At 40.1% G+C, this 24,924-nt stretch overlaps 1 protein-coding gene across 1 annotated transcript in view; it reads right to left on the minus strand.

The window, feature by feature from the left end:
- Positions 1-24,924, minus strand: part of UBXN2A (UBX domain protein 2A) — a 53,374-nt gene that overhangs the window by 13,602 nt on the left and 14,848 nt on the right. Inside the window, exons 3-6 of the mRNA XM_059132519.1 lie at positions 14,661-14,799; positions 6,709-6,815; positions 4,285-4,422; positions 2,870-3,025 (exon numbers count right to left, since the gene is read on the minus strand). Coding sequence (XP_058988502.1) covers positions 2,870-3,025; positions 4,285-4,422; positions 6,709-6,815; positions 14,661-14,799 — 540 coding nt within the window. The remainder of the gene's footprint in view (positions 1-2,869; positions 3,026-4,284; positions 4,423-6,708; positions 6,816-14,660; positions 14,800-24,924) is intronic.

Here is a 24,924-nt window from a genome sequence, read left to right on the forward strand (position 1 = left end):
CAAGCAGAGTGAAGAATTCTTCAAGTGGGGGAGGTGGCAACAGGGAAAAAAGAGACTGGTTACATAGAGGAGGATTAATCAATCAGTAAATATATTAAGAATAATCGAGGGGTGCCTGGGTTGCTCAGCTGGTTAACCAAGTCTGACTCTTGGTTTTGGCTCGGGTCGTGATTTCGGGGTCCTGGGACTGAGCCCAGCACTGGCTCCATGCTTGGTGGGGAGTCTGAGGATTTCTCTCCTTCTACCCCTCCCCTTACCACCACTAAAATAAATAAATCTATCTTTAAAAAAAAAAAAAAATTGAAACCCGGCTATTCACTGTGGAAGAAATTAAGTTATACATATGGAAAGGAAAAAACTGGAATAAACTCAATGGTGGTATATTGAGTCTGGAGGTATCTATGTGAACTCATGCTTTCATTATGCAAAGACACAAAAAATACACATGTAAATGGGTACATATGTATGTATATGTATGCGTGTATACACCTATAGCTCTCTCCATTCAGAAAGCCTGGGAGTGGTGCCATCAAGCAGTAAGCATACCTACTACCCAGATCCTGGCTTCTCGGCACCACTGTCCACTAAAAAGAACCAGGGTTTCTTGGAAAAAGTATGATGAACTATTATTTCAAATTGAGACATGACACCTGAAAGGTAATGTGTGATTCTGAATGGCCTTTGGGTAAAAAGGATGGTATCAGATTAAACGGCAAACTTTGAATAGGGCCCAAATACTAGCTCATAGAGGTGTATTAATGTTAAATTCTCAAATGGCCAAAATGTGGTTATATGTGATAAAGTCTCTGTGGGAAACACAAACACACAAAAGTATTTGGGGTGGGAATGCCTGGGTGGCTCAGTTGGTTAAGCGGCTGCCTTCGGCTCAGGTCATGATCCCAGCGTCCTGGGATCGAGTCCCACATCGGGCTCCTTCCTCATCAGGAAGCCTGCTTCTCCCTCTGCCTCTGCCTGCCATTCTGTATGCCTGTGCTCGCTCTCTCTAACAAAAGGAAAAAAAAAAAGTATTTTGGGTGATGGTCATCAGATTAGCAATTTACTCTTGAAGCCTATAGGAAAAAAATTCTTTATAGTATTTTTAAAACTTTTCTATTTATGATTTTATTTTTAAGATTTATTTATTTCAGACAGAGTGGGAGCAGGGGGTAGGGGGAAGAACAGAAGGGAAGAAAAAGGGGAAGGAGATGGGGTGCTTGGGTGGCTCAGGGGGTTAAGCCTCTGCCTTCAGCTCAGGTCATCTCAAGGTCCTGGAATTTGGGCCCATATCCAGCTTCTGCTCAGCAAGGAGCCTGCTTCTCCCCCTACTCCACCCACCCCACTGCTGCTCTGCTTACTTGTGATCTCTCTGTCAAATAAATAAATAAAATCTTAAAAAAAAAAAAAAAGAAGAAGAAGGGGAAGGAGAAGGATGGGTGAAGAGTGTCAAGCGGACTCAGCACTGAATGCAGGGCCAACTAAGGGCTCGATCTCATGACCCAGAAACCATGACCAAGCAGAAACCAAGAGCCAGATACTTAACTGACTGAGCCACCCTAGAGCCCCAATTTATGATTTTTTTTTTTTTTAATTTAGTTCTTTGAAACAAAGAGAGAGAGAGCACAAGCTGGCAGTAGCAGGCAGAGGGAGAAGGAGAAGCAGGCTCCCCGCTGAGCAAGGATCCTGACATGGGGCTCGATCCTGCATATGTCTTTGGCTCAGGTCATGGTCCCAGAGTCCTGGGACCATGACCTGAGCCAAAGGTAGTTGCTTAACCAACTGAGCCACCCAGGTGCCCCTTTATGACTGTTTTAAAATTCAAACTAATTATTTGAAAATGAGCAAAACAATTCAGTATTTTTTTAAGATACATATGTACTTGATAAAACTATGAATAAAAGTAGAAAATGATTAACATAAATTCAGAATACAGTATGTCTTGCACAAAATGAAAAGATACGATCAGGGAAAAGGCACATAAGGTATACTAAAATATATTCTGAGCTAGTTATGTGTGTGTGTGTGTATTTTTTTAAAGAGAGTGTGTGCGGAGAGGCAAAGGGAAAGGTGGGGAGAGAAAGAATCTTTTTTTCTTTTTTAAGATTTTATTTATTTATTTGAGGGAAAAAGGAGAGAGAGAAAGAACACGAGCAGAGAGGGGGTTGATGCAGAGGGAAAAGCAGGCTTCCCGAGGCATGGGGAGCCTGAGGTGGGGCTCAATTCCAGGACCCTGCGATCATGACCTGAGCTACAGGCAGATGTTTAACTGACTGAGCCACCCAGGTTCCCCTAGATATGTAATTTTAGTATTTTTTAAAGATTTTTTTATCTGAGACAGAGAGCATGAGCAGGGAGAGCAGCAGAGGTAGGAGCAGACTCCATGCTAAGAAGGGAAGGCTGACACGGAGCTCAAATCCAGGACCGGGGATCATGACCTGAGCAGAAGACAGATGCTTAACTGACTGAGCCACCCAGGTACCCCAAGTGTTCAACTCTAGATTTCGGCTTGGGTCACAACTTCAGGGCTGTGAGACAGAATCATGTGCTGGGCTTCACACTCATGAGGGAGTCTGCTTAAGATTCTCTCTCTTCCTCTCCCTCTGTCCCTCCCCTCCTGAAATAAATAAGTCTTAAAAGAAAAAAAAAAAAAAACTACATATCTAGTTATAAAGGAAGGCCAATCAATTGATAAAAATGATAATCCATAAAACAAACTGAAAGTACTTCATTAATGTCCAAAAACTTCTATTGTCATGACATATTGTTTAGAGAACTGGTAAGATCCTTGGTTAGTTCTTAAAAACTGCTAACTGAACTGAAAAGAAATTTAAACATGAAAAAATTCAGACAAATAATGAAATGAAAGACTCACCTGTGAGAAATGTTAAATTTCTGGACAATCCTTTTTCCATTGGCTAACCAGATCTGTACATTAGTGATGGGTTCCAGATTGTTTAGTTGAATGGATAAATTATTTTTATTCTCAACTTCGATACTCTTTGCCTTAGAAACAATTTTTGGTGTGGCACTAAGAAAAGCCAGACAACAAAGTCAAGTGCAAGTTGTTCATTAAGAAGAACTTAATCACTAAACAAATACTATAAAACTTTTACATTAAGTGTACCTTTTAGGAAGATATTACAGTCACAGCTGTTTCCTGAATAATAACATAAAGATACTAATATTACTTATGTCCTTCATATATGATGAACGTAGGATCCTAATGAAATTATACATATCCAAGTAATTTGTAAGACTGTAGGGTGCTATGTAAATATATTATAATTATTTTAATAGTGCCTTACAGAATAGACAATTTAATAGGGTTGAAAGATTTATAGACTTTACCTTTATCTACTACTCCCCAGGTTAAAATTTCTATAAGAAATGATAAGTTCTTAAAACAAAAATAAACAAAACAAGTAAAACAAAACAAAAACAAAGTGGAGGAGTGGGCTGGGCTGGCTCAGTCAGAAGAGCTTGGGACTGGGACTCTTGATCCAAAGATCATGAGTTTGAGCCCCATGTTAGGTGTTAAGAATATTTAAATAAATGAATAAATAAAAACACTAACAAAATTCTAAGTTCTTTATAGAAATTAGTCCTTGGATTATAAAGGGGGAAACAAATGAAGCAAAGTACTTCCTGGTCATTCTGTAAGTCACATGTGAATATTTTTGTATGTGTGGATGAATATACAGGTAACTTTATCAATCTTGATAATCTATGAGAATTCATCAAAATAATCACACACCTAACCTCTTTGTATACTGTCATAAAGTATATTTAGATATGATGAAGACTACAAAATTTAACAATTAAAGGCTTTGATAGGGGTACTAATTTTATCATGCATTTTTTCATTTTTATTACCACAAAATTCAGATACATAACATAGAACATAAATGCTAAAGGCACTAATAACTATAAAATGTAACTCTATAATCTGAAGCTAGCATATGTACTCTGTAACATTAATGGCTATGCTTAAGTTGGTGGGTGCAAAGGAGAAAAATATTTACCCATCAATTCTGTCTAAAGTCCTCAGTAATACAGGTCCTTTAATTTGGTAAAATCAAAAAAGCCTTCATGATGTTTTTAGTGTACTGCCAGCGTATGTTAATTTACACTAAGATAAACAGGAGTCCTCATGAAAGTTAACATGAAAAATCTCATTTCCAATGCGAGAAACGATAAGCTCTACAGAGCCGGTCTGTATCATAAAACAACAATAAACTGAACATTAGTCACGCCCGTGTGTGGAAAACACACTATGAGCCTACTCACCTTCCTAGTCTGTGACCCTGTCCTGAGAAGGGCTGGAATACAGGCTTCGTTGACATACATACTTCATTTTTTTTGTCTTCAACTTTAACATCCACCTCCTCTTTATCAAAAATTCCCTGTAATTCCAAAGGTAACTCCCTTGGAAGGTAAAGAAACAAAGTGATAAAGCTCCCAATGTTTTTTCTTTCTCCAAAAAACTTACTCTCAGAATGCAAACAGAATTGAAAAATATATAGAAATAAGAGACATATAATCTTTACAATAAAAAAACTAAATGTAACATTTATTAATAACTAAATGTTATTATTTCAGTTGAGAGAGAGACAGAGATAGTGAGGGAGCGCATGAGCAGGGAGGAAACAGGCTCCCTGCTCGGGGCTGAACCAAATGAACCGTCCAGGTGCCCCTAAATGTAGCTTATTTTTTAAGACTTTATTTTCAAGTAACCTTAATACCCAAATGGGGCTCAAACACACATCCCTGAGATCAAGAGTTGCAGGCTCAAGTCATGATCCCAGGGTCCTGGGACCAAGCTGTGCTGGGCAGCCTGCTCAACAGGGAGCCTGCTTGGACGTTCTCTCTCTCTGCCCTCCTCCAGCTTGAAGGAGCACACGCTCTCTCTCTCAAATAAGTAGGTTTTTATTTATTATTATTATTATTTTAAGATTTTATTTATTTATTGAGAGAATGGGAGAAGGAGAGAGAAAGCACGAGAGGGAGGAGTATCAGAGGGAGAAGCAAACTCAGGGACCCCCACCCCATGCGGGATTACATCCTGAGACTCTGGGATGAGCCGACTGAGCCACCCAGGTACCCCTATTTTTTATTATTTTAAAAAGATTTTGGGGCGCCTGGGTGGCTCAGTGGGTTAAGCCGCTGCCTTCGGCTCAGGTCATGATCTCAGGGTCCTGGGATCGAGCCCCATATCGGGCTCTCTGCTCAGCAGGGAGCCTGCTTCTCTCTCTCTCTGCCTGCCTCTCTGTCTACTTGTGATCTCTCTGTCAAATAAATAAATAAATCTTTAAAAAAAATAATAAAATAAAATAAAAAATAAATAAATAAAAAGATTTTATTTACTTGACAGAGAGAGCAGGAGAACACAAGCAGGGGGAGCAGTAGAAGGAAAGGGAGAAGCTGGCTCTCCACCAAGTCCTGGGATCGAGCTCCTGATGTGGGGCTCGATCCCAGGACCCTGGGATCATAACCTAAGCCAAAGGCAAAAGCTTAACCATCTGAGACACCCAGGTGCCTTCAGATTTTCTAAAGATCTAAATAGATCTTTAAAAAATAATAATAGGTGTACCCAGATGATTCACTCGGTTAAGCACCGGACTCAATTTTGGCTCAGCTTATCATCTCAGGGTTGTGGGATTGATTCTGCATTGAGCCCCACATGGGGCTCTGCATGGGGCTCCACACTTAGCAGGGAGTCTGCTTCTCTCCTCCTTCTGCTGCCCCCCTCTCGGTGCACACATGACCTCTCTCTAAAAATAAATAAGTCTTAAAAAAAAAAAATAGGGACGCCAGAGTGGTTTAGTCCATTAAGCGTCTGCCTCTGACTCAGGTCATGATACCAGGGTCCTAGGACTGAGCCCTGCATCAGGCCAGCCTGCCAGGCACCCCCAACACGGAACTCTTGTTCATCTTGTGGTCATGAGTTCAAGCCCCATGATGGGCCTACAGCGTACTTAAAAACAAAACAAAACAAAACCCGGCAAAACTGGTGTTACAACTCCTAGATTTTTCTCTATACATACATTAAAACTCCATGTAATTATTTTATTTCTCCACAAATGGTACTGATCTATATATACTATTCAGTATTCTGTGAACTGTTTTATTTTTAATTTTTTAAAAAAGATTTATTTACTTGACAGAGAAAGGCACAGTGAGAGAGGGAACACAAGCAGGGGGAGTGGGAGAAGGAGAAGCAGGCTTCCTGCTGAGCAGGGAGCCCAATGTGGGGCTCGAACCCAAGATCTGGGATCATGACCTGACCCTAAGGCAGATGTTTAACAACTGAGCCACTGCAAACTATTTTTTAAAAACAATATACCACAGAAATCTTCCCATGTTAATATACAAATGTCATTCATTTTACCAAATGCATGCTATTCTGTTATTAAGTAGATAAAATGGTATAAATATATAAAAGGTCCCTTTTTTCTTACTGGTTTTTAAAAATTATGTATATATTCCATCTGCATTTCATATATGTAACAAGTATCCCCAGTCCAGCACTTGTCTTCTGACTGTATGTAAGTGTCTTTTGGTATACAGAAGTCTTTAATAGTTACATAATGAAATTTATTCATATTTTTATATTGCTTCTGGGATTCATGCCAACTAGTTATATTCAATAACATGGATTTTTCCAAATGAAACATGCCTAAAATAATCCTTCTATTTACAAAGACTACTTACCCTTTTTTGATGGAGTTCAGAAACTGCTGACTTGCACCATCAGAGTAACTTCTGAAATCATCATTGACTGTGAATCCATTTTTCCATAATTTTATACTTATATCCACCTGCAAAGCAATTAAGAAACAAAATGCATTATTAATAAAATATACTAGATTAAAAGTCTGAAAATGTTTTCTATTGTATATATTTTATATATCATTCCTTTGTAAAAACTGAGATATAACTGACATATAACATTAGTTTTAGCCATATAACATAATGATTTCATATATGCATATACTGAAGATGATTTAGTCAACATCCATTACCCAGCATAACTACAATTTTTTCTCCAGTTTTACTGAGAAACACACATATCACTATGTAAGTTTAATGCATACAGCATTATGGTTTGATTTATATATATTGTGAAATGATTACCACAATAGGTTCAGTTCATATCCATCATCTTATACAGACACAATGAAAAGAAAAGAAAAAAGAATTTTCTCCTTGTGATGAGAACTTCAAGGACTTACTCTCTTAACTGTCCTATGGTATCACAGAGCACTGTTAATTATAGTCATCACATTATGCATTGTATCCCCAGTACTTACTTATCTTAAAACTGGAAGGTTATGCCTTCTGACCACCTTCTGCCAATCCCCCTAAACCCTCTTCAAAATTTAATGTATAATTCTTAACAGCGAACATCACGTATAAAATATACAAAAATAATGTATATGGGCTCCCTTGCTGGCTCAGTCAAGGGGCACGAAACTCTAGATCTCGGGGTTTTGAGTTCAAGCCCCATGCTGGGCAGAGTTTACTTAATTCAGGGCTACTTCAAATTAAATGCAGGACTGATAAAAAAGCTGTTTAAGGGGTGCCTGGGTGGCTCCGTTGTTAAGCGTCTGCCATCAGCTCAGGTCATGATCTCAGGGTCCTGGGAAAGAGCCCACATCGAGCCCTGCACTGGGCTCCCCACTCGGCAGGAAGCCTGCTTCCTCCTTTCCCACTCCCCCTGCTTGTGTTCCCTCTCTCTGTGTGTCTCTGTCAAATAAATAAATAAAATCTTAAAAACAAAACAACAACAACAAAACTGTTTTAGAAGGTATCAGAACAGGAGTGCCTGGGTGGCTCAGCTGGACGAGCATCTGACTTCAGTTCAGGTCATGATCCCATGAGCCCTGAATTGGGTTCCCCACTCAGCAGGGAGTCTGCTTGTCCCTCCCCTACCAAGTGCATGTTCTCTCCCTCTCTCAAATAAATAAAGGAAGGAAGGAAGATATCAGACTAGTAGAACCTCTCCCTTGTCTCAAGCATTTATTCAATATACATTTACTGAGTACCTACTAAGTAAGAAACACTCCATTAAGATGTTAGGAAAATAATCATAATAACGATAGCATATATTATTAGCACATCTACCTACCTACCTATGTATTTAGTGTATAACAAATCCTGTTTAAAGCACTCTCCCTATATAAACTTATTTACCCCTCCCCAAATCCACAGAAGGTAGGTATTATTATCCCTTTACATAGAGAGAGAAATGGAAACACAGATTGATTAAATTATCTAAAGTCACAGTCAGTAAGGGGTGGAGCTGGGGCTTGAATCCACATTTTTTTTTTTTTTTTAAGTCATCATCTCACGGTTGTGGGATCAAGCCCCACATTGGGCTTTGTGCTCAGTGCAGAGTCTGCTTCTGATTCTACCTCTCCCTCTCATGCTCTTTCTCAAATAAATAAAATCTTAAAAAAAAAAAACAAAAACAGGAAAACAGTGGCTCCACACACAGCATGGAACCCAACATGGGGCTTGAACTCACAATCCTGAGATGAAGACCTGAGCTGAGATCAAGAGTAGGACACTTAGGTGAAGAGGCAAGAAGGCGGATGAGTAGCAGGCTGAAAGGACATCTGGTCGTAGGAGTTCAGCTAGATAGCTGTCAAACCATTCTGAACACCTACAAACCGAACAGAAGATCAAAGAGACGAAGAGCAGCAATTCTAGGAACAGAAAATTGACCACTTTCTGAAAGGCAGGATGCACAGAGAAATGAATCCAAAAACAACAGGAAGAGAGACCGTGGGGGGAGAGGCCGGACACCAACTACAGAGATGCAGCCAAGGAGTGAGTTCTCAGCTTGGGGTTACCTTAAACTGTGATCCGAGGCACAGTCAGGGCACTGCTCATTGAGAAGGGACCCCACAAGTGGCAGATCCAAGGAGACTCACCTCTCTCCTCTAGAGGCAGGAATCTGCTGGGTTTGGAGACTCTAAACAGGGCTGCACGCCAGAGACAGAAATGCTCGGTCACAGGCCAGGTGAGCTCAGAACACAGCCGGAGACCAGGGAGATGGGATGGATTAACCCTTTTTCTCTGAGGGCGCACTGAGAAGCAGGCCCCAAGCTCTCAGATCCTACGGGGCCGGAGATTGGGAGGCTACCATTTTCATTCCTGTCCTCCAGAGCTCTACAGAAAGCGTTCAGGTAACAAAAACTCCCAAGAGTGAACTTGAGCAGATTTCTTAGACTGGCCCCTGGCAAGGGCAGTGCAATTCTGCCTGAGGCAAAGACATTTGAGAACTACTACACCAGGCCCCTCCCCTAGAAGAAGATCAGCAAAAACATCCAGCTAAGACCAAGCTAACATATCAAGAAGAACAGCAGAACTCCAGAGCTAGGGGAAAGCAATGCATGGAATTCATGGCTTTCTCCATGTCATGATCCTTTAGTCTTGCAAAGTTAATTTTTTTTAATTTTATTTTTTTCTTATTCTAATTTTTTAAACTTTTCATCTTTTAATGCTTTTTAACTAGTTTATCTTAACAATACCTTTCTAGAGGCGCCTGGGTGGCTCAGGGGGTTAAGCTTCTGCCTTTGGCTCAGGTCAGGATTTCAGGGTCCTGGGATCGAGCCCTACATCGGGCTCTCTGCTCAGCAGGGAGCCTGCTTCCCCTCTCCCAACCTGCTTATCTGCCTACTTGTGATCTCTGTCAAATAAATAAATAAAATCTTAAAAAACAACAACAGTACCTTTCTAAAAAAATCTTTTAAAACCTTCATTATCATAGTCATATTTTATCCTTCATTGTATTTAACCTTATTTTTTTGTATACATGTAGTTTTTTTTTTTTTCTAAAAAATCTTGGGATACAATTTCTTCCAATAGATCAAAATATACCCTAAATCTAGCACAGGGCTTTGGTCTAGTCTCCAGCCTGAGCACATTCTCTCCTCTTTTTTTTTCTTTTTCTTCTTTATTTTTCCAACCAATTTATCTTATCAATTCCTTTTTTAGAACTTTTTTAAAAACTTTTATCTTTACAGTCATATTCCATCCCTTCATTTTGTTTACCCTTATTTTTGTATATATATAAGTTTTTCTTTCTTTAAAATGTTGGGAGGTAGTTTCTTCTAAGAGACCAAAATACAAAATCAAGTGGGTGGCTCTGTTCTATTCACCAGTCTAACATATATTGTTTCATTAATTTTTACCCCCTTTCTTCTCCCCCCAGTTTGGGGTCTCTTCTGATTTGGTGAGATACCATCTCAGCATACTTTTTCTGGGGTATTTGCCACCCTCTTAGTATTTTATTCTCTCATTCATTTTTTTAAAAGATTTTATTTATTTATTTGACAGACAGAGATCACAAGTAGGCAGAGAGGCAGGCAGAGAAAGAGTGGGGGAAGCAGGCTCTCTGCTGAGCAGAGAGCCCGAGATGAGATGCAGACTCGATCCCAGGACCCCAAGATCATGACCCGAGCTGAAGGCAGAGGCTTAACCCACTGAGCCACCCAGGTACGCTCGTTCATTTATTTTTATCTGAATAAAATGACAAGATAGAAAAACTCACTGCAAGGAAAAAAAAAAGAAACAAGAGGCAGTACCAATGACTAGGGACCTAATCAATACAGACATTGGTAAATGTCAGATCTAGAGTTCAGAAAGACGATTCTCAAGGCACTAGCCAGGTTCGAAAAAGGTATGGAAGCTATTAGAGAAATGCTTTCTAGAGAAATAAAATCCGTTTCTGGAGAAATGAAAGAAATAAAATCTAACCAAGCTGAAATTATAAAAATAGGTATTAATGCAATCAAGAATGGAGGCTCTTACTGATAGGATAAATGAGGCTGAAGAGAGAATTAGGGATACAGAAGACCAAATGACGGGGAATAAAGAAGCTGAGCAAAAGAGAGACAAACAACTACCGGACCACAAGGGGAAAATTCGAGAGATAAGTGATACCATAGGATGAATTAGAATAATCAGGATTCCAGAAGAAGTGAGAGAGAGATGGGAAGAAGGAATATTGGAACAAATTATAGCAGAGAATTTCCCTGAGTTGGCAAAGACAACAGGCATCAAAATCCAGGAGGCAAAGAGAATCCTCCTCAAAATCCACAAAAATAGGTCCATACCCCCTTATCTAATAGTAAAACTTACAAGTCTCAGTGACAAAGAGAAAATCCCAGAAAGACCCCGAATAGCCAGAGGAATTTTGAAAAAGAAAGCCAAAGTTGGTGGCATCACAGTTCCAGACGTCAAGCTCTATTATAAAGCTGTAATCATCAAGACAGTGTGGTACTGGCACAAGAACAGATAAACAGATCACTGGAACAGAATAGAGAGCCCAGAAATAGACCCTCCACTCTATGGTCAACTAATCTTTGACAAAGCAGGAAAGAATGTACAATGGAAAAAAGACAGTATTCAACAAATGGTGTTGGGAAAATTGGACAGCCACATGCAGAAAAATGTGGACCATTTCCTTATAACACACACAAAAATAGACTAAAATTGAATGAAAGACCTCAATGTGAGACAAGAATCCATCAAAATCCTTGAGAACACAGGCAGCAACCTTTTCGACCTCAGCCATAGCAACTTCTTCCTAGAAACATCACCAAAGGCAAGGGAAGCGAGGGCAAAAATGAACTATTGGGACTTCATCAATATCAAAAGCTTTTGCACAGCAAAGGAAACAGTCAACACCAAAAGACAAACGAAGATATTCGCAAACAACTATCAGATAAAGGGCTAGTATCCAAAATCTATAAAGTACTAATCAGACTGAACACCCAAAGAACAAAGAATCCAATCAAGAAATAGCAGAGGACATGAACAGACATTTCTGCAAAAAAGACATATGGATGGCCAACAGACATATGAAAAAGCGTTCCACATCACCCAGCATCAGGGAAATACAAATCAAAACCACAGTGAGATACCATCTCACACCAGTTAGAATGGCTAAAATTAACAAGTCAGGAAATGACAGATGTTGGAGAGGATGTGGAGAAAGGCGAACCCTCTTACACTGTTGGTGGGAATGCAAACTGGTGCAGCCACTCTGGAAAACAGCATGGAAGTTCCTCAAAAAGTTGAAAATCAAGCTACCCTATGACCCAGCAAATGCTGGGTATTTACCCTGAAGATACAAAGGTAGTGATCCAAAAGGGCATGTGCACCTGAATGTTTATAGCAGCAATGTCCACAATAGCCAAACTATGGAAAGAACCTAGATGTCCATCAGCAGATGAATGGATAAAGACATACATACACACACACACACACATACACACACACAGGAATACTATGCAGCCATCAAAAGAAAGGAAATCTTGCCATTTGCAATGACGTGGATGAAACTAGGGTATATGCTGAGTGAAATAAGTCAATCAGAGAAAGTCAATTATCATATGATCTCTCTGATATGAGGAATCTGAAAGGCAGAGTGGAGGTGTCTGGGGGACAGAGAAGGAAAAATGAAACAAGATGGGATCAGGAGGAATACAAACCATAAGAGACTCTTAATCTCACAAAACAAACTGAGGTTTGCTGGAGGGGTAGTATGGAGAGGGTGGCTGGGTTATGGACACTGGGAAGGGTATGTGAGTGCTGTGAAGTATATACGCCTGACAATTCACAGACCTGTACCCCTGGGGCAAATAATACATTTTATGTTAATAAAAACAATTAAAAAAAAAAAAAAAGAAGAGGACACTTAAGCCACTGAGCCCCCCAGGCGCCCCTTGAATCCACACTTTTTTTTTTTTTAAAGATATTTTTATTTATTTATGTGACAGAGAGAGAGAGATCACAAGTAGGCAGAGAGGCAGGCTGGGGGTGAGGGGGAAGCAGGCTCCCTGCTGAGCAGAGCGCCTGATGCGGGGCTCGATCCCAGGACCCTGAGACCATGACCTGAGCTGAAGGCAGAGACTTCACCCACTGAGCCACCCAGGTGCCCCGAATCCATACTTTTAACCATTTAACTATATTGCCCTTTATAACCAAGTCTCTGCTCTCAGGGTATTCACATAAAAGAGAACAAAGCAAATAGGAAAAGAATTATTCCTTCATAAAGACACCGAGGAAAACAGATGAAACTGAAAAACAGGGGCGCCTGGGGGGCTCAGCTGGCTAAGTGTCTGATTCCTGGCCCCCAGATCACGACCCAAGCCAAACTGACAGTTGGACACTTAAACCACTACACCACCCTGGTACCCCTAAGCATCCAGACTCTTGATTTCAGCTCAGGTTTTGATCTCAGCATTGTGAGTTTAAGCCCTGTTTTTGGCTCCACACTGGGGATGAAACCTATTTAAAAGAAAAAAACAAAAACAAAAATCCAAAATTGGTAATACACTCATATGAGACTATAATGTCTGAAAGAGAGGGAATGTTCAGGAACAAAAGAGCTCTGAGAAACTGAAATTGGGGGCCACCTGGGTGGCGCAGTGGGTTAAAGCCTCTGCCTTCAGCTCAGGTCATGATCCCAGGGTCCTGGGATGGAGCCCCTGCTGAGCAGAGAGCCTGCTTCCTCCTCTCTCTCTCTGCCTACTTGTGATCTCTGTCAAATGAATAAATAAAATCTTAAAAAAAAAAAAGAAAAGAAACTGAAATTGGAAACTGAATAAAAAGACTGATATATATATATATATATATATAAAATACATATATCTTTGACCTTATATATATGATATGATATATGAAATATATAAGGTCTAAGATAGATCCCAATTGAAGTAGAACAAAATTATAAAGAGGTGGAACACAGAAGAAACAATAAAAAATTAAGAGGCTTGATCCAAGAGGCCCAATATGTATGTAAAAGCATTCTAGAGAGACCAGCAATGGAGGAGAGCAAAATACCAATAAAGCAACATAAGAAAATGTCCTAGAATGGTAAAACTGAGTTTCCAGATTGAATGAATAAAAAAGGACCCACCATCAAGGCCCATAAGAACACAGGGTTAAAGATTCTAATAGCTTTCAGTGAGTAAACATATACCGCATACAAAGGCTCAGATACCATGGGGCACCTGGGTGGCTCAATTAACCAGTCAGTGACCACTGGTTTCAGCTCGAGTCCTGATCTCCGAGCCCATAGGGGGCTCCCTGCTCAGCATGGGTCTGCTTGGGATTCTTTCTCTTTCTCTCTCCTGGGTCCATCCACCTGCTTGCTCACACAGGTGCACAAGTGTTCTCTCTAATAAATAAATAAATCTTAAAACAAAACAAAACCCACAACAAAGGCTGAATTACCAGAACAGCATTCTATCAACCAAGTGTGAAGACAGAATAAAGGCAAATTCAGGCTTGCAAGGTTTTAAGCTATCTACTTCCAAGGCACTCTCCTCACACACACTGTGTTATAAAGCTATCCCAAGCCTGGCTTCATGAAGGACACACTTAATAGCAACTAGCATATTCCCCACCAAATGGCAAGCAAAAAATACAGTAATTACTAGTACAGTTTGGTGTCACTGCCTACATTCCTCCCAAGGTACTGCCCGTTTTAACCACCATCACTTCTGCAGTATGAGCACAAAATCAACACAGTGACAAGGGTAAACAATATCCTACTATTATTATGAAAACAGTTTTGACCTCATAGACCCAAAATATGGTCTCTATTTTGAGAAACACTGGATGAGAAAAAAGTTATGGACATTTACCTGTTTCTTCTGTTCAGTGGGAGACCTGCATTTGGCACCAACCTTCTCAGCTTCCTCAAAAAGGCTGTCAACAAAATATTCACAATTTCTTTGTCGATCATCACTAAGAGGTTGGTTGTCAGATCCTGTTTCACAAACCCTACACACACACAAAAAGAAAATTAAGCACTACCATTACTTTTCCAAAAATTTACATGAATTTCTAGTTAAAGGGTCCTAAACGGAAATGCCTCCAGTTCCACAGTTTAGACCCACTTCTAAATTAAGATTTTAGCAGATACGTGAACTTGGGAAGTCATTAACCTTTCTGGTCCAGAGCAGGGTTTTCTCAACTTCAGTCTATTGACATCTGGGGAGGGATAATTCTTTGTTGTGTGGGCTGCCCTATAATCATAGGATATTTGGTAGCATCCGTGGCCTTTACCCACTAGATGCCCAGATCATGCATACTCTACCCACCCCACCTCTGGTGTTAAATACCTAAAACCATCTCTAGACATTGCCGGGTATCTTCTGCAGGACAAAAATCTTACCAGGTCGGGGCGCCTAGGTGGCTCAGTGGGTTAATTAAGCCTCCTCTGCTCTCAGCTTAGGTCATGATCCCAGAGTCCTGGGATCGAACCCCAAGTTGGGCTCTCCACTCCGTGGGGAGCCTGCTTCCTCACTCTCTGCCTGCCTCTCTAGGCTACTTGTGATCTCTCTCTCTCTCTGTCGAATAAATAAATAAAATCTTAAAAAAAAAAAAAAAATCTTACCAGGTCGAAAATTACTGGTCCAGAGTTAAAAAAAAAAAAAAAATTCTTCCCAAAAAGCTCAAAATAGCTTTATTTATTAATTCTTGAAGATTTTATTTATTTGACAGAGAGAGAGCACAAGCAGGGCAGCAGAAGGGAGGGGGAGAAGCAGGCTCCTGTCCTTCAGAGCAAGGAGCACGATGCAGGGCTTGACCCCAGGATACTAAGATCACAACCCAAGCTGAAGGCAGATGCTTAACCAACTAAGCCATGTACCCCTCAAAATAGCTTTATAAGGGGTTACTATGTATCTTCTGGTAATAAAAAGCATTTTTTAAAAAGATTTTATGTATTTACTTGAGAAAGAACAAGAACATGAGTTGCAGGGAGGGGCAAGAGGAGAGGGAGAAGCAGACTCTGCACTTAGAGGGGAGCCTGAAGTGGGACTTGATTCCAGGACCCTGGCATCATTATTTGAGCTGAAGGCAGACCCTTAACCAACTGAGCCACCCAGTGCCCCAAAAGAAAGCACTCAAAACTAAAGGCGATAATGTGCCAGAACAGTCCTAATCATAGTTTTGATTGATTGTATACTTCACAGAATGAGATTTCCCACTGAAGATTTTTGATTTGTAGTAGTTTGACATTCAGTACTATTTTTTAAAAAATATTTTTTTTTGTAAGATTTTTATTTATTTATTTGACAGAGAGAAATCACAAGTAGATGGAGAAGCAGGCAGAGAGAGAGAGAGGGAAGCAGGCTCCCTACTGAGCAGAGAACCCGATGCGGGACTCGATCCCAGGACCCTGAGATCATGACCTGAGCTGAACGAAGGCAGCGGCTTAACCCACTGAGCCACCCAGGCGCCCTTAAAAAATATTTTTATTTGTTTATTTGACAGACAGAGATCACAAGTAGGCAGAGAGGCAGGCAGAGAGAAAGAGGGGAAGCAGGCTCCCTCCTGAGCAGAGAGCCTGATGCAGGGCTCGATCCCAGGACCCGAAGATCATGACCTGAGCCGAAGGCAGAGGCTTTAACCCACTGAGCCACCCAGGCGCCCCTCAGTACTATTTTTTAAATTGAGATATAATCAACATGTTAGTTTCAGGTGTACAACATGATTTGTATTTGTATATACTATAAAATGATTACTACAGTAAGTCTAGTTAATATCTATCACCATACACAGAGAAATTTTTTTCTTGTGATCAGAACTTTTAAGATGTAATTTTTTGGGCAACCTTCCAATATGCATAGAATATTTTAAACTATAATTGCCATGCTATCTATTACATTCTCATTACTTATTTTGTAACTGAAAGCTTATACCTTTTGCCTACCCTCTACCTACAAGTTTTCATTTTGCATTTGTATTTTATTAAGAAATATTACTGAAGGGACGCCTGGGTGGCTCAGTGGGTTAAGCCGCTGCCTTCGGCTCAGGTCATGATCTCAGGGTCCTGGAATCGAGTCCCGCATTGGGCTCTCTGCTCAGCAGGGAGCCTGCTTCCCTCTCTCTCTCTTCCTGCCTCTCCATCTACTTGTGATTTCTCTCTGTCAAATAAATAAATAAAATCTTAAAAAAAAAAAAAGAAATATTACTGAAGATTTGGTTTGACAGGAAAGATGGTTTCTGACCAAACTTTTTAAAGTCATACAGAAAATTCATACATGTCCTGAAGTGTAACTTCTCAGATTCCATAAATAGTATTTTTACAGCTCTCATACTGTGCCAGGAACTATAAGGTAAGATACTCTCAACCACATTTTTAGAGGAAAGAAAATGAGTCACAGAAAGGTTAAGTTAAATGAGGTTAGAGGTAGTAAGTGGCAAAGACAACATTAAAACACTATTAATCTGCCTTCCACATCTTGTCTATGATATGCTATAAAGCTTCTCTTAACAGCTAACATTTATTAAGCATTTAATATATTTTGAGAACTATTTTAAGTACTTTACATGAATTAACTCATTCAATCCTCACAATGATCTAGAAAGGCACATACTGTTTTTATCCCCATTCAGCACATCAAAAAAACACTTAAGCAAAAAAAAAAAAAAAAAAAAAGAGGGGGCGCCTGGGTGGGTGGCTCAGTTGGTTAAGTTTCTGCCTTTAGCCCAGGTCGTGATCCTGGGGTCCTGGGATTCACCCACATTGCCAGAGCTCCCTGCTAAGCAGGGAGCCTGCTTCTCCCTCTCCCTCTGCTTCCCCCTCTACCCCTAAGCAATTTGCTCAAGATCACAAAGCTACTCTGAGGCAGAGTTGGAAACTGAACCAGTGCCTGTGCTCGTCATCACTGCGCCAGACAAAATAGTCATCTCTATGTTATTATTAAAATGCTAACACTCAGAGCAATATTTTAATTTAGGTATACGCTTTTTACTCTTCTAGGTAATCTCTCTATATACATTCTTAAGATGCTTCATATTATCACAAGGTATTAATTATGCCTTTCTGAAAGCAATGACACACTTTTTACATAAAAATAATCACATCCTAAGATGATTTCTCACAATACTAATGATCTTCCCCTCTTTAATCAGTATAGTTATGTAGCAGTAGAGGATCTTGTCTAATGAGAGTTCAGGCTTTGGTGTCTGTATTTAGGTACTGAGTCACACTGACTTTGGGCAAGAAACCCAGCAGCCTCTACGTGATTTGGATTTTTTCATCTGAAAAATGCGGATACTAAGCACGTTATCTTATGGTTGCTGCGAATATTACAGCAAAACACATACAAAAGCAATACCTGATATACAGTACATCAGTACACATGCTGGCGCACGGTATTAGAAATGTATATTATTATTAGGACCACTGAATGCTCTCTGCTATTTGCCAGGGAAAAAATGGACTTTGGCTGCCTCCATCTTTTCTTTTTTAAGATTTTATTTATTTGAGAGAGAGAGAGAAAGGCAGGGGCAGAGGGACAAGCAGACTCCCGCTGAACAAGGAGCCCAATGCAGGGCTTGATCTCAGGACCCCAAGATCATAACCTCAGTCAGACATTTAACAAACTGAGCCACCCAGGCGCCCCTGGCTGCCTCCATCTTGACCTCACTTTCTTTAGTTAGGTTCTTTCAAGATTGTTTCTTGGCTCCGGTGAAAGACCCTAAGGGCAAAGCATCCCCCCGTGGGAACTGAAACTACCCCTCAAGCAATAAGGACTGCCCTGAACTAGCAAAGACCCACCCCATAACTGACTGACTGACTCCAAGACAATGAATGATCAATTTGACCTTCACAGCCTATGTGCACACACCCACCCACTTTTGTCCCATAGTTACCTTAAATAAACCTAGTAGGATTTTTGACACTCTGGAGACAGTATGAAACGCTGGTCTGCTGTCTTTTCCAGCACTGGCCTCACTGAAATAAATTCCTTTCCTGTTTCACTGCTTTTGGATTTTGTCAGTGTCCAGTGCCTGAACCTGGTATGTTTGGGACCCTCAGAACCAGGTGCTCGTGCACCCGTGTCCCAGCTATAAGAAAGCAGTTAATTAATAAAAAGACAATAAAGCTGAGCATCTAAAGTAGCTTTAGTCTTTTATCTTACCTATTTTTTTTAAAGATTTTTATTTATTTATTTGACAGAGAGATCACAAGTAGGCAGAGAGTCAGGCAGAGAGAAAGGATGGGAAGCAGGCTCCCTGCCGAGCAGAGAGCCCGATGTGGGGCTCGATCCAAAGACCCCGGGATCACGACCTGAGCCTGAGCCGAAGGCAGAGGCCTAACCCACTGAGCCACCCAGGTGCCCCATCTTACCTATTTGATATGCAAATTCTATTAAGCCTCATTTTGTTAATTCAAGTCATTCAAACATTTATTGAGTACTTTATGGTAGGTGGTGAGGAGATACAAAGATGAGCAAGAAATAGTCTAGGTTTTTGTTTTTTAAGATTTTATTTATTTATTTGTCAGAGAGAAAGGATCGCGAGTGAGTACAGGCAGACAGAGTGGCAGGCAGAGGCAGAGGGAGAAGCAGGCTCCCCGCTGAGCAAGGAGCCGGATGTGGGACTCGATTCCAGGACGCTGGGATCATGACCCGGAGCCGAAGGCAGCTGCTTAACCAACTGAGCCACCCAGGAGTCCCAACAGTCTAGTTTTTTAAGAGATCCAGAGTACGGGGTGTAGAGATGCATTATAAACAGCTCTATGCCCACAAATTTGGTAACTTTGATAGTCCAATTCCTTGAAAGGACAATCCACCAAAATTTTAGGAACATACACAAAGGCTCGTATCTATTATGAAAACTGAGTCAATAATTCACAATCTTCCAAAACATAAATCACTAGGCAGAAAAGATTTCACTAGTGGGTGGCTCAGACAGTTAAGCTTCACTGACCGGACCATCTATCTGCGCAGGTTATGACACTAGGGTCTTGGGACGGAGCCCAGTGTGGGGCTCCCTGCTGAGGAGAGCATCTCCCTTTCCCTCTGCCTCTCAGCTCAGTCCCCCACCAGCTCCCACATGCACCTGTGTGCACATGCACTCTCTCTCTTAAATAAATAAATAAAATAAAATCTTAAAAACGTAAAAAAATTTCACTAGTAAATTCTATCAAACATTTAAGGAAGAAATACCAATTATCTACAATGTCTTCAAGGAAATAAAAGCAAAGAACTCTTTTAACTCCAATTCTTTGTTTTGCTCAGGTAATGATCTCATGAGGCTCTCTGCTCAGTAGAGTCTGAGATTCTCCTCCCTTTGCTCCTTCACCCGTCCCCCTATTTCTAAAATTAATAAATCTTTAAAAAAATAAAAATAAAGTTAAAACCTGACAAAGACATTTCAAAAAAGGAAAAAAAAAAACCAATATTGATGTAGTTTTTGAATATAGGTGAGGTCTGGAGCCAACAGCCGAGGAAGAATTTTTGAGACTCCTTTGGTGCAGAAATGGTGATTTTATTAAAGGATGGGGACAGGACCCACACAGGGAGAAAAGAGCTGTGGCTCAGAGCTTGTGAGGGGTGGCCAGGGGGAGATAAGGAAAAAGGGAAGTTTTCAAAAGAACTTTCATATGCTAAAGAGGATCTACAAGATACCTGAGGACTTGCCTAGGTTAAGTTAAGGTGGTTTTTCCCTCTAATAAAGCAATTAACATGAAAATAACTAAGTTTGCTTCTGGATGTTAGGGTTTTGATAAGAACCTTTTTTTCTGGTAAATCACTAAGTCGTTTGTAAACTGATGAAGACTCCTGGACTGTGGTCTCTATTAACCGTCTGCTTTTTCCTTCCCTTAGTTTAAGAGCAGGCAACAGTGCCTGAGAAGTGTACACATTATCCCACCTGGGAGCTGGGAGGTTATGAGGTGTCAGCTTGTGCTTTACCCTCAGCTTGACTTCTGCTCCCTCACCAGTATCTCTCATGAACACAGATGCAAAAATCCTTACTGCAACCAAGTAGGATTTATTACAGGCATGCAAGGCTGATCCAACATGAGAAAATCAATTAATATAATCCATCGCATCAATATGCTATAGCAAATCATGATCATATCAACAGATAAAAAGCATCTGACAACATCCAACACGCATTCTTTTTAAAATTTTTTTTTCAACTTTAATTAATATATAATACATTATTAGTTTCAGAAGTGGAGGTCAGTGATTCATCAGTTGTATGTAACACTCAGTGCTCATCACCTCACGTGCGTGCCCTCCTTAATATGCCCATCATCCAGTCACCCCATCCCTCCACCGACCTCCCCTCCAGCAGCCCTCAGTTTGTTCCTAGAGTTGAGTCCTTTATGGAAAAAGCTAGTATTTTCTGAATTAGCTTGGAAATTCTAAATTGCAGTTCAAAGGCACATCTTAAAAACCATTTTCTTTTTCATTTAGAATTAAAGCTTGGTTCTAACTTCTATCTCAGAACACAGTGAGAATTAAACATAGTACAAAATATTGCAATAAGGACCATGTTTTAAGAAATATGCTTATCCTAAGCATAAGGAGGCTAAATATGGCTAGGTCTGATGTCCAACACTCATTCTTGGTTAAAAACCCTCAGCAAACTAGGAACAGAGAAGAACTCTCTTAACTTGATAAAGAACATCTATCTACAGGAAACCCACAGCTAACATCACACTTTACGACAAGAAACTAGATGCCCTCCATCAAAGATCAGGAATCAGACAAAGATGCCCCTACTCACTATTTCTCTTCAATACCATATTCGAAGTCAGTAAAACAAGTAAAGGAAATAAAGTACACAGACTGGGAAGGAAGAAAAAAAACTGCAGATGACATGACTGTGTACACAGAAAATCCCAAACAACAACAACAAACTCCTGGAACTAAGAAGCAATTTGAGCAAAGCTGTAGAAGATTAATATATAAAAGCTAAGTGCTTTCCTATAAACCAACAATAACTACTACCTGGAATTACAAGCACAACACCTGGCTGGCTCAGATGGAAAAGTATGCAGCTCTTCATTTCAGGGTTGTGAGTTCAAGCCCATATTGGATACAGAGATTACTAAAATAATTATCACATCATAAATAAATAAATAAATAAAAGAAAGCACAACCCCATATGCATCAGCAACATTTGTCAAACCCCAAAGAACATTACAATTCAAAAATGGGCCGAAATGTAAACTACAATTAATGATAATGTATCAGTATTGGTTCCAAATTATAACAAATACACTACACAACACAAGATGTTAATAATATAGGAAAATATGTGCGCTGGGGAAGGGGAGGATGGGAATATGGGAAGTGTATTTTCTGCTCAATTTTTCTTTAAACCTAAAACTACTCTTAAAAATAAAGTTTATTATTAATAATTTTTTTAAAAGAGCATGAAAAGAGGGGCTCTTAGGTGGCTTAGTCAGTTAAGCATCCAACTCTTTTTCTTTAAGATTTTATTTATTTATTTGACAGACAGACATGGTGAGAGAGGGAACACAAGCATGAAGAGTGGGAGAGTGAGAAGCAGACTTCCCACTGAGCTGGGAGCCCATGCAGTGCTCAATCTCAGGACTCTGGGATCATGACCTGAGCCAAAGGCAGCTGCTTGACTGACTGACCCACCCAGGCGCCCCTAAGCGTCCAACTCTTGATTTCAGCTCAAGTCATAATCTCAGGGTTGTGAGATCAAGCCCTGCATCAAGATCCACACTGGGTATGGAGCCTGCTTAAGATTTTCACACTCTCGCCCTCTGCCCCCCTTCCCCCATGCACTAAAATAAAATAAAAATTAAAAAGAGCATGAATTTAATAAAAACTTAAAAGGCACTTGGGTGGCTCAGTCGCTAAGGGTCTACCTTCGGCTCAGGTCATGAGCCCCCCGTGGGGCTCCCTGCTCATTAGGAAACATGCTTTCCCTCTCCCACTCCCCCTGCTTGGGCTCCTGCTCTCACTGTCTCTTTGTCAAATATATAAATGAAGTGTTTAAAAAAAAAAAAAAGAAAGAAAGAAAGAAAGACATTCCTGACAGAAAAATGGGAAAGTACACCATATTTAATTCTTTATTATTTATAATACAGGGAATCCCTTTGTATTCTACTATATTAAGATAGAATGCAGCAAAATCCCATGGCCATATGAATTTATGAAGACTTTCCTTAACACTAAAAATATTCAGACAATTTTATTATTTCATCTATGCTTTCTACTCCATCATCCTTTCCCTTACATGTCACTATCCTTTTATGATACAATTATCAATACTCCTCTCTATAATCTGAAAACCAGATAACAAAGTTGTTAAGGCTCAGTATATAGTTTTGAAGTTTCAGGAGTTTCTCTGATAATAAAAAGTACACAAGTTCAAGAAAAGGACTTTGAAACATCTATTTTGGCTACAGAATATCCTCTTCTGCTGACTTTGTCACTCACTACTGCATTCTGAATAAATAAGGTTACTGGCTGTTGTCCAAATGGGTGAAGGCTATGCATCTGTTTGGGAGCACATATACAGGTCTTCACCACTTACAGTCTTTGAACTACTGATATACTCAGGAAAAGTCTTTTCATTTTTTTACTGGACCAGTATTTCTAACAATATCTATTTTTTTGTTACAAAGAAGTTATAAAACCTATTCCTAATATTTTTGTACAGATACCTTACTATCTAATTACATTCATAGTACTGATACATACTACAACGCCCAATAAAAACCACAGACTGATTTATAATTAACTTCCTTAGGTAATAAACAACAATTTACATGTGGTCTCATAACTTACTACTGAGAGAATTAAGTGCATCCTGGGTGATACCACCAGGCAAGGACTCTTTAAAGTTTGTGCCTGGCTTCCTCTGAAGTTCACCCCATGTGCTTTTTTAAAAAATATTATTTATTTATTTATTTATTTGACAGAGAGAGAGAGAGATACAGCAAGAGAGGGAACACAAGCAGGGAAGTAGGAGAGAAAGAAGCAGGCTTCCTGTCCAGCAGGGAGACCGATGTGAGACTTGATCCCAGGATCCTGGGGTCCTGACCTGAGCCGAAGACAGACGCTTAACAACTGAGCCATCCAGTTTCCCTCTCTATTATCTTCTTATAATGATATAATAATGCAAAGTCATCAGGATGACTATACGCTGAGTCCTTTGCGTCCTTTCAGCAAATCAAGCCTGGGGGTGGTCTTAGAGGTCCTCAGACACAATCTCACAATTATATAATTAGTATCAAATATTCATATAAAATAATAAGTTATAAAAAACAAGTAGTATTTGTTTAGTACAGAAGCATTTACTATTTTAAGTATGAAATTGCTGTCTGTCTCCTTAAATGGACATTTACCTCAAGTATTTAAAATAAATAGCATAAGGGGCGCCTGGGTGGCTCAGTGGGTTAAAGTCTCTGCCTTCAGCTCAGGTCATGATCCCAGGGTCCTGGGATCAAGCCCCGCATCAGGCTCTCTGCTCAGCAGGGAGCCTGCTTCCTCCTCTCTCTCTCTCTCTCTCTGCCTGCCTCTTTACCTACTTGTGATCTCTGTCAAATAAATAAATAAAATCTTTAAATAAATAAATAAATAAATAAAACAGTATAATACAAAAATAAACATTTCTCCTCAGATAAGTGAATATAAAATAATCTATATTGGTAAGAACCACAGCCTTTGCACCTACCATTTACTGTGTCTCTACTACATGCTATTATTACTATTTTTAAAAGAATTTATTTTAAGGGCACCTGGGTGGCTCAGTGGGTTAAAGCCTCTGCCTATGGTTAAGGTCATGATCCCAGGGTCCTGGGATCCAGCCCCACATGGGGCTCTCTGCTCAGTGGGGCGCCTTCTTCCCTTCTTCTCTCTCTCTCTGCCTGCCTCTCTGCCTACTTGTGATCTCTCTGTCTCTCCGTCAAATAAAAAAAAAAGATTTTATTTTAGAGGCCCCTGGGTGGCTCAGTTGTTTAAGCATCCAACTGCTGATTTTGGCTCAGGATATGATCCAAGCCAAGTCCAACTCTTGATTTCAGCTCAGGTCATGATAGAAACCTTATGAGATTGAGCCCCACATGCCGCTCTGTGCTCATCAGAGAGTTGGCTTGAGAGTCTCTCTCTTTTCCCT

Source organism: Mustela lutreola, chromosome 9, assembly GCF_030435805.1.
Source record: "Mustela lutreola isolate mMusLut2 chromosome 9, mMusLut2.pri, whole genome shotgun sequence".
Taxonomy (NCBI): Eukaryota; Metazoa; Chordata; class Mammalia; order Carnivora; family Mustelidae; genus Mustela; species Mustela lutreola.